This window comes from Borostomias antarcticus, assembly GCF_949987555.1.
Source record: "Borostomias antarcticus genome assembly, chromosome: 5".
In the NCBI taxonomy this organism is placed as follows: Eukaryota; Metazoa; Chordata; class Actinopteri; order Stomiiformes; family Stomiidae; genus Borostomias; species Borostomias antarcticus.
Genome location: NC_140238.1, coordinates 7994717 through 8005113, shown reverse-complemented (window position 1 = coordinate 8005113; position 10397 = coordinate 7994717). Strand labels below are relative to the sequence as shown.

Below are 10397 nucleotides of genomic sequence, written 5' to 3'. Positions count from 1 at the left end.
AAAGTCCTCAACCTGCATTGTAGGTCAATAAAGCTGAAGGTGGCGCTACAGCAACAGTCTAAAGTTTAAAACTTTAAAAAATCATAACAAATCAGCCATAGGTGCTATCACTGTAAAACCACCACGTGAATGTAGTCCCAAGTGAGACAAAACTTTCATACACTGACCTTGCAGGAATTTTGATTATTATTATTATTCTCCATCTTCCACTGAAGTCTAACTTCCCGTGGACAAAAAATCACCAAAATTTGCACATAGCTCCAGTACTATACCCAAAGTCCTCAACCTGCATTGTAGGTCAATAAACCTGAAGGTGGCGCTACAGCAACAGTCTAAAGTTTAAAACTTAAAAAAATCATAACAAATCAGCCATAGGTGCTATCACTGTAAAACCACCACGAGAATGTAGGCCCAAGTGAGACAAAACTTTCATACGCTTTGACCTTGCAGGAATTTTGAAGTCCATCACTCGGATTTCTTCATAAACTGTTAAACCTATCAAACCTATCTCCTCCCACATTTTTAGTTCAATTGACACCAAAATTGATCTACTGTATCTTCAGACTGTCCTTACCAAACGATCCTCACAGATTTTTGAAATATGAAAAATGGAGCCCACAGCACATCAAAAAGTTTAACTGTTAACAGTTCTGTATATAGTTCCTATTAATTCTCGCCAAATCAATGTCTGATCATCCTCATAAAAAGTGACAACATTAGCCACATATCCAAGATGTAGTATGATTTTTTTCAGAATTTTTTCTCAGAAATTGAATTTTTTAAAATATGTTTAATTCTGTCCTCTGAAACCAACACTTCATACAGGAGAAAACTACGTTACCCACAATCCAACGCAAGCTCCACGAATTGGAGACATCGCTGTTGGCAACCCTACCCAACCCCCGCCGAGGATTACAATGACTAAATCGATTGATTGGCAACTGACTGAGTACACAGCTGCTGAAGTTAATGTTCAATTATGAAGAAAAGCCAACAAAACCTGTAAAAATTAATAAACATATCTCATCCCACATTTTTCAATCAATTAACACCAAACTTGCTACACTGGATCTTCAGACTGTAATTCACAAACTCATTGACCAGATTGTTGAATTATCAAAATTTGAAACGCATCAAAATGTTTTACAAATGTTTTACGATACGAATGTACAAAATGAACATTGGAATGTCAACTTTCTTGTTGTCCTATTCTCTCGCTTATTGCTCCTAAACTTGTCGGAAATTGCCTGGCCCCGCCTCATCGCTGCGAAGCAGCTTTAATTTGTATGTTAGATTCGTGAATGCCTTGTGAGTTTTGCCTTTTTTATTGCTCTGTACACCACCACTACCTCACTTTCCTTGTAAATGGCACAAATACTTGGCTAATAAAAGGAATTCTGATTCTAATAGGTATTTGATATGTTTTATCTGGTTGGTGACACCTTTCCTCGCCGTCATCCATCATTTGTGTGATAGTCCCAACCTTAACGACAAAGAGCTGAGCCAAGTTGTTATTATCCGGTACATCTAGATACTCCATTTCCCTCTTCAGAACATCAATCAGGTCACCCCAGCCAGCAGATCTGGCCGTAGGAGCTAGCCCAGGACAAATACAAAGCAGTGAGAGGTACATTCCCCTGAACACGTATCTCAATGGTCTGCAAAATGGCATGTGCTGTACAATACAAATGTCCTGCAGGAACAGGAAACGGTGGTAGGCCATAGGGCCTGACCTTTTCCACCGGGGGCACGCAACACAGATCATATAGACTACTGGCATTCTTCTGGCCGGGCCCAGCGGGGGAAGAAAAGAGGCCATTGAGACAGCAGCAGCCCTATGGCCTCCTCCTGCCGCATTCCACACTCAAGAGGGAACATTCCAGCAGCGCTGCATCATGTGCGCAGACGTCGATAGTGGTGGGCGATGTTCCGGATATGTCGGCCTACCTTATGAGGTTAGAAAAGTATCTCTCCGAATCGGTTGCGCGGATCTGCCTTCTCGGCACAGTCGAGTCTGCATGGCCGGCCCACACAAAAGTCAGACTCCTTGAGCGTTCTGAAAGCGAGTCCTGTCCTGGGTCACCTTCTTCCCAAGTTCATCAAAATCTCATTAGCCGAGACCGCCGACGGGAACCAGGCAGACTTGGCTGAAGTGTCCTTGTCATTTCTGGCACCTGCATGACAACTTATCTGTCAGGACGATTCAGCAGTCAAATCCAAGACACGTCACGCAACACGCTGCAATTCAACCAAGCCAAAAAACAAAGGCTTGTCCAGTTGAGTTCAGTAAACTTGGGTTTAGTTTGAACTGGGAAATGAGGTCATGGACATCATCAAAGGAGATGAGTGTCACTCTACTACGGGAAAAAACATGTTTGACCTGTCAACCGCCTTTAGTTTGGCTTGGTTATCTGTGATATGTTATGGCACATATGAGACCTTGATATGTAGCCTGTGTGTTAAGAGTGGGTGACATGCAAATGAAAAAAAGCGTTCAAACAGAATATGAACCGATTTACCCGATGAACTTGAGGATTTGAAAACTAAATTGAGGATAGGCATGAGGATTTGAACTGGTCTGAGCGCACAACCGCCACATTTCGTAAAAGAGCCAAAGTGATTCAGCAGATTTGGGCACACCTGTCCCCCGTGGCAGCAGGACACCGGCCCTGTGACGGGCTACTGCCGTCACTTGTCCTTGTCCTCACTCTGGGATGACTCAAACACATTCATCCCTCTGCGGCCAGAAACAACCTGCTATTTCACACGGCTAAGAACTCCTAATCTTACCACTAACTGGTAATAAGCACTTCAAGGCCGTCCTCCAAAACCTTCCAAAATATGACACTTGAAAGACTTGCCGAGCAATTCCGAGGAGGTTAATTTGGCTTCAACGCTCAAGAGCAGCATTAATGCGGTGACGATCCACCCCTTATTAAGGTGTGTTGTTGGCATGCACGGTGCGTCGGGTCGCCTGGCCTGCCCGCATAATCTTGTTATTCGTCACAGACTTCTCTAGCAGCAGCCTCCTCCAGCGCAGTCCCTCTGGGAGTGATGAGTCTGGACTTCATTTTCATTCAAACAGAGAGAGGGAGAGGAGAGAGAGAGAGAGAGAGAGAGAGAGAGAGAGAGAGAGAGAGAGAGAGAGAGAGAGAGGTAGAGCTCACTGAAGGGACTTCATAGGAAACCTTCTCCCTGCCCTCCAGGCTCCATTCCCGACTCTTCACTGCCTTTCTGGCTGCCGGCCAGGAATACCTCACTCACTCACACAGCACAGGCAAATGTGTGTGTGGGGGGGCTGTCACTGTCTGCAACAGTTCATTCTGCCTCAGTCAGGTACTGGCAAATGAGCAGCTGTATCCAGCTCATCTCCCTATTGCTTATTCAGTACTTAGCAAAAAAAACTCTGGCCCGTATTGGAGCTGGCCGATATGCAAATCTGAAGAAGAACGATGATTTGTAGTTTTAAGAAAACATACATGTTTAAAACCTCCCTTCACACTCCGGTCCATTTGGTCAGAGAAGAACGTGATCATCTTTGTCTCTGCTGTTCTGATGGTTTCAGTTTATGTCAGGTCATTCATTTCTTTACTGGTGTTGCACTGCATCAAACTACAAGAGTTAATATCCTCCAGCTATTCTGCCATCGGCAGCAGTCTTCCAAGTGTGCCAATTCTCTGTAACTGAACAGTTCCTTCTCTGAACTGTTAGCTGTGGGCTACACTTAAAATGAGCTCGAACAGCACTATTGTTTACATGCTTTCTGAGGAGTTGTTTCTTCGTACTGCCATTTGGACAACAGAAACACTTAATCACATTTCCATAATGGAGTGGTTTTGTAACTCAGAGTGGCCGGGTTGAACCCGTACTGATGAGTATTTCGGTAAAGCATGATTAAATCAACTATGGTGGGTAAACAAAAACAATTACAGTAAACAAAAACCCCACTCTGACCTCAGGCAAATCTCTCTTCATTCCAGGGCCCGCTGATTCAACGGACTCAACATGGTCTTTCCCATCTGGCCCGATGCCGTCATAATCTGTGTGTGTCTGAAGTCATGTAGTAATCTGGTTCTTGATCTGTATGATGGAGCTGAGCACGTGCCTGTTCATGGTCCAACAGGACAGGACAGGGCGGTGGCCGGGGTTGGTAAGAGGATTTGGGCTGCATGGGTCATCACCCCCCCCCCCAGTCCTCTGGATGCTGGCGTAGCAGGCGGGGACCCCCCTTTTAGTGACCTCCAGGACGTTCGTATGCAAGATGTAATCCTGTTATACAATCCAGAAATGGATGACTGCTAATGCAATGGTGGCTACAGATGGAGGAGGGATTTCACATTTACTACAACAACAACAACATCATCATCCTCCTCATGAACAACAACAACAGCAACATCAACACCACAAAGTAAATAAGACCTGAAAGAATGACAGTGAAGCGTAGGTGAAAAAATTGCTTATTTTAAGAGGCGCGCTTGCCTTTCATGTTCTGTGTTTTCTCTTTAAACACCAGGATTTCAAATAAGCAAAATGCACGACAAGAAAGCGTCAAAGTAGGCTTCGGTTATTCTTTGGAGGTAAAAGAAAACGCAGAAGGGTTTCGTCATCAAGGAATGATGTTCACTGGAACGGACGACGTCTTGACAAACAAACAACTCCTCCTCTAATGAGCTCTGGCTGTGGTCTGACCTCAGCGAGCTCTGCACTGACACCCTTCTCACCGCTGTGGGAACATGACTCACAGACTGTCCACCATGACATAATAACGACAGCGCCGAGGTCCGAGGGACACTGCGCACACGCTGTCGGTACGCGCGCGGTCGGTTTTCTTCTTCCAAAACACTGTCCAGTTCCTACAGAGCAGACTCCAGTCCTCTCTAACATGGAGCCTGCCATCTGTGGGGGGGATATATTTATACACAAAACCCCACATGCCACGCTCAACTGTGGGCAAATTTACAGAGCGGAAAATTGCCCAGTTGACGTCTCAACTTGACTGGGAGGAATTTGAGAGTTACACTACAGCCAGTGTCTTTACTGACTCCACATTTACTGTACATGAAATCATGTGGGTATTTCCGAGTCAATTTCACAGTTGCTGAAGTTTGTGGCGTGCCGGCCGCACCGTTTCATCGTGTTCTTCTCAGACTCAACAGGGGTGAGAACAAAAGGAACAGCAGTGTGTAAACAAACGCTGTGAAACCGAGGCATCTTTTATTTTATCTTCTGCCAAACAGTAACCAAGGCCAAGAACTAATCCCACAAGTGAAGGCCTACTGTTCTCCTCCCTCTGACCCCCCCCCCCCCCCCCGTTTCTATCCCAACATCCTCCTCTCCCACTCAGTGGACTGAGTGGCCTGGGTATTAGAGGTGCTGCTGTACTTCGTACACAGCCAGCATGGTGCAAACACAGACTCTGTAGATCTACTCAAGGCTAAGGACACCTTGAGCGAACGGAACTGTGCCAAATAAAGACTTTTCTGCTACCGGGGCCACAGATTATTATCCATATGTCGTAAACGCAACGGAAATCGATGGAAGCTTCTCTGTCATTATCAGCCCTAGATGAGGCTCTCCAGTATAGCTTTAAACCGCCACTCACACACGGCCGCCTGTCTTCCATCGCCTCGTACCCACACCTAGGACAGAGGCCAGGTCCCCCGATCCTGCAGTGAATTTAAAGAGGCCTTCAATCGCCTGGCCTGTCTAGATCTGCACCAGGGGTCAGCTCTCTAAATCCAGCCAGCTGACACCAAATCAATTACCGCACGGCTGTTGGGTAAGCAGAATGGAGAGACATCCATAAAAGAGCTCCAGAAACCAGGCTAAATATGCAGGCGCGTTGGCCACCGCTCAGCACTTTGCCGTTCCTCTCTGCCTCTCCTCGCCGTGCACGACAGCCCAAGATGGACAGGCCGCTAATTACTTTGCGTCGTTTCCACATTCCTGTATATTACAGCAATATTTACTTAACGGTAGAGAGGATGGCGGAAAATACATGAGGGCTTTTTTGTTTTGCCAAGACTAAAGTGAATTATTTGCTAGGCAAGTCCTTTGTAACAGATTAACTAACCGTAAAATAAAGGTCCACCGGTTAGCCTAGCTGCCACGCCGTGAGGGAGAAACCCATAAGAAAGGTGGGTTATCCTATGAGCCTGTAGATATATTTATATAGGCCTATCGATGGGAATAGCGGGATGGTTAGTAAAGTACAAGAATGAATGAAAGAGGCACAAACACCATTGATATGTTAGCGAAGTGCATTAGGTTGATATCCGTTTCACGTAACAGCAACAAGTAGGATGTGCCTAACTAAGCTCTTGGTAAAATGGGTGTGTAAACGTAAAAATGGGTGCGTAAACGTAAAATGGGTGTGTAGACGGTAGGACGAGAGAGGGAGAATGAGGGAGGGAGGAGGGGATGATTTTCATATGGGGTATTAATGTGTAGGGCTGTGCAATAAAATCAATATAGCGATACATTGCAAGATATTTTTCCGCAATACTGTTGATTTTCCACAGTACAGTAACGGTACAGTATATACACATTATTTATTTATTTTTTAGCACAAGGAAAATATACAGAACAAGACTATAGGAATATAGATGAAGGATAGAATTCAGTCATAAATACTCATTAATTGGATGTAAAATGTCCTTACATTCCCTCCGTCCTCAGGATCACGTCCTGAGGGAGCGGGGATGGAGTTATATTTTCAGCTGTATTTTTACATTTTTTGTCAATTATGTGGAGTATCGCAATGTATCATGATATGTACTGTATTGCAATGTATCGTGATACAATCGTATCATGACCCATGTATCGTGATACGTATCCTATCATGAGGTCCTTGCCAATACCCAATCCTATTAATGTGCTTGTCCAGTTGGGACAGTGGGGAGCGGGAAGTGGATAGTGGAGCGTCCTGGCCCTGCTGGCCAGGCCAGGCAGATGGAGCCAAGTGCAGGCAGGCCCAGTGCTGGCTGTGGGCCTGTCATCCTGACAGATGAGGTGGTGTGCAGCTGAAGGTCAGTTCCCTGAATGCCTGATAGAATAACGCCAGGAAGGAGAGGCTGTGGGGGGGTGGGGGGAGGTTGGTGTACAGGTTTAGCCTCTTGACATCTCTCTTTCTCACCGTCTGTGAGCCTCTCTCTGATGAATGAGACTGGAGGTGATAGAGCGAGGCCATTTTGGCTGGACAGAAACTTGAGCCAGATCTCATCTTTGTCTCTGTCTGACGCCATGTGTCAACCATGCCTTTATGAACTCCATCCCTACTCCCCCCTCCCATCTTTCACCCTGTTCTCACCTTACTCTTCAAACCACACTTGCTTCCTGCATTAGGAACCTGGTATTTTGCAAGTGAAAGTGAAACGCCTATGATGTAGGCTTTATGCAGAGCTCAACAATAAGCCTGGGGCATGTAAAAATATAACTCGGGCCAGTGGCATTTTTTCAATGCTCAGCGTGTTTAAAAAAAAAAGAAAAAAAAAAAAAAAAAAAAAAAAGAGACGTGTACACAGCGTTTACTTTGAACATAAAAAGTTTTTTTGCCTGATTTGATTTCAAGATTGAATAGTGCCTACAGAGTATGTGACGTGTAGTGGTAACAGTCTTTCTCACAGAGTCAGACAACCTGCCAACATGGAGGCGAATGCGAAATATGAGTTCGGGCCAGTAAAAAATGACTTTGGGCCAGTAGATTTCTGACCCCAAAAAAACTTAGCATTGAGCCCTGCTTTATGGTTTCTATAGATGTTCAGTTCTATTCCGCCTTTTACTGAGAGGAATTAGCACTCACAGAGAACTTGTCAGTTTGGAAAGCAAGAAAGAATGTTAGCCATCTCATCAACTTATATTGTTGTGTGTCAGTCAACTAGGCTAAGCCTACCTTTACCCTATTGGCTATAGCTTTCTTTTTGCCCAATCCTGAGAGAAGTCATATGATCGTGTCTTTTTTCCAGGTTATGTTCACTTTGATTATGACAGACCGGACAGGTACATTATGTGCCCCTCACGGAATATTGCAAGCTACTCTTTGGAGCTCTGTAAGGGGATTGTATTGCAGGAGAGAAAAAAACCTTAGATTGACTTATCTAGGAAGTACAGTGCAGCTCTGGATATATCAATAGCCTTGCTCTATTCAAGGAGAACATGCTGACTCCACACTTTTCTATCTCTAGGAGAACATAGTTCAATAATAAACGACTTACTGTTGATGCAATATGACAACACTATGCAGAGTTGCACAGTGTATGTAAGAGCAAATCCATGCCCTGTAGACTGGAAAGATAGTGAGCTAGAACAATGGTTTTGTATTCCTTGACACAGCATGCATTGTAATGCAAAGTACCTAAAAACAAAAGCAAGAAGAAGCATTTGAATGACAGCACTGGATACAGTATTAGGCTAGCCCAGTGTAAAATCATGTACAGTAGTAGGCTACAACTTAAGTTTTTTTGTCAGAATACCGTTTTTGACAACTAGATAATGAATCAAGTCTGCTCCCTGCTCTATACATTAGCATATGGCATATTTATTCGGGGGCAGATCATTTAAGCATTTGGTGGCTCAAATGCACACTGTAGCAAAGAAATAAAATACACCTTGCTAAATAACCCTCTGGTGATGATGAGCACTCTGGCTAACTCAGTGAAGGTCTGTTTCTGAACCTTTTCAGTGTCGCTAAGCAAAGACAGGCCTGTATCTTATTGTTTTTCTCTTAGGAATCATATAACAAGTTTGGATCTTTGAAACAAAAGAAAAAGCACCGCATAACGTTACGTGTCACGCTGTTAATTTTCACCAAGGTGACTTGGCAGCAAAGATCAGTGACGCAATAAATACACAAGTTAAAAGGCAGCCCTGGGTCGTTCATGAACAAGACAACACCCTAACCCCAAGCACCATTGTATGAAACAAGCGCCAATTCGCAATAGGTGCGACAACGCGCAAGTTTGTGGACATTTGTGTGGACCACCCAGCCGACAGCTATTATAGAGCTGCTGGTCACAGCTAAAAGGCTATCACTGACAATACAAATGTAACAGCAAGCAGTTTAGAGAGGCAATTGAGGCACCGAGGTATTGTTCTGACGTGGTTGGGAGAGGTGAAGATGATACCAAAACACAAACTCATGTTTAAAAACGGACAGTTTTCTATGCCCAATAGTCTGGCTACTGTTGTCTGTATACAGGCAAAATCGGTTAAAAAGACTGATTGACTAAAACATTGCAATGAAATCACATTATTCTGACTTCTGACCATCTCGGCATTGCGGTTGGTGACAGTTCGTTCCAGATAAGCAGCTCATTTTGTGATAATAGTCGTGGGCAACTGTACCCGATACTCACAATAAACTTTCTTTCTAGCTAACATTAGCTAGCTTAGCTACCAAGCAACTAGATATAGATTATTGATTGCCGCATATGTCTATATCTAGCCTAACGTTACTTGGTAGCTAAAATTAATATAGCAAGATGTAGCGGCTATCTCTTTTCTGAAAATGACTGTCAGTAGAAAGAACATAAAATACAGATGACTTACCTTGGGCTTATACAGCCACTTTCGAAACCGATTCATCGTTACCTCGCCACCTTACTGCTCCTTTGTCACCGACCCCTGTTCTACCTGTGTGAGAGAGACCTGGCTCTAGCTAGTAGCTAGCAAGCTACGAGGCTAAAGGTAAGAAATATAACAAGAAATAGTACAGTATCTAGCTATGGTATCCAAAATGATAAGGTAAAGAGTTCAAGTGGTCGATATATTTCCTCCAAAAACACGAAATGGTTTCATTGCCACGGAATCTGCGGTTCGCTGCGTCTCCCTGCCACTTCTCCAGACCGATGCGATTGAAACGCGGATGGCTTGGCTTGGCTTGGCTTGGCTCGGCTTGGCTCGGCTCGGCTTGGCTCGGCTCGGCTTGGCTCGGCTTGGCTTGGCTACTGCTCCCTGCCTCCCTCGGCTCGAGCGCGATGACAGTCACGTTGACAACATCGCCACCCACTTTCCCACTGCACGTCACAATAACCTACGTCATAATTATTGCATTCTATGGCAAGCGAAAGGGGTCTTAGGAAATTAATCTAATATAATGCATAGCATGTAATGCAAGCTACCAATCAGAATGCCTACTGGAATCATCAATTGACTGGTAATGCTAATGGGACACAGCGTTCTAAAGCCATTATTACAAATACACTGACAGAACGTTACTATTTGAATACTGGCAGTTGTTTACACTTTGTCTGTTGCTTGGCAACAACCAAACATGGCAACGGTTTCGAAGTTGGTGTAAAACTCGGGAAAATTGGATCTGTCTATCTAGATGGCTAACCACCGAGAAATTTACCCCCCAAATAATTTATTGACAGATTCATAGACGGAGGCCCATGGTA

The 10397-nt window shown here is 44.5% G+C and overlaps 1 protein-coding gene across 1 annotated transcript in view; it reads right to left on the bottom strand.

Moving 5' to 3' along the window:
* zfyve28 (zinc finger, FYVE domain containing 28) overlaps positions 1 to 9875 on the bottom strand; it is a 24046-nt gene extending 14171 nt beyond the window's left edge. Inside the window, 1 exon segment of the mRNA XM_084437958.1 lies at positions 9547 to 9875. Within this exon segment, the coding sequence (XP_084294084.1) occupies positions 9547 to 9582 (36 nt within the window). The 5' untranslated portion in view covers positions 9583 to 9875.
* Positions 9876 to 10397: the final 522 nt, after the last annotated feature.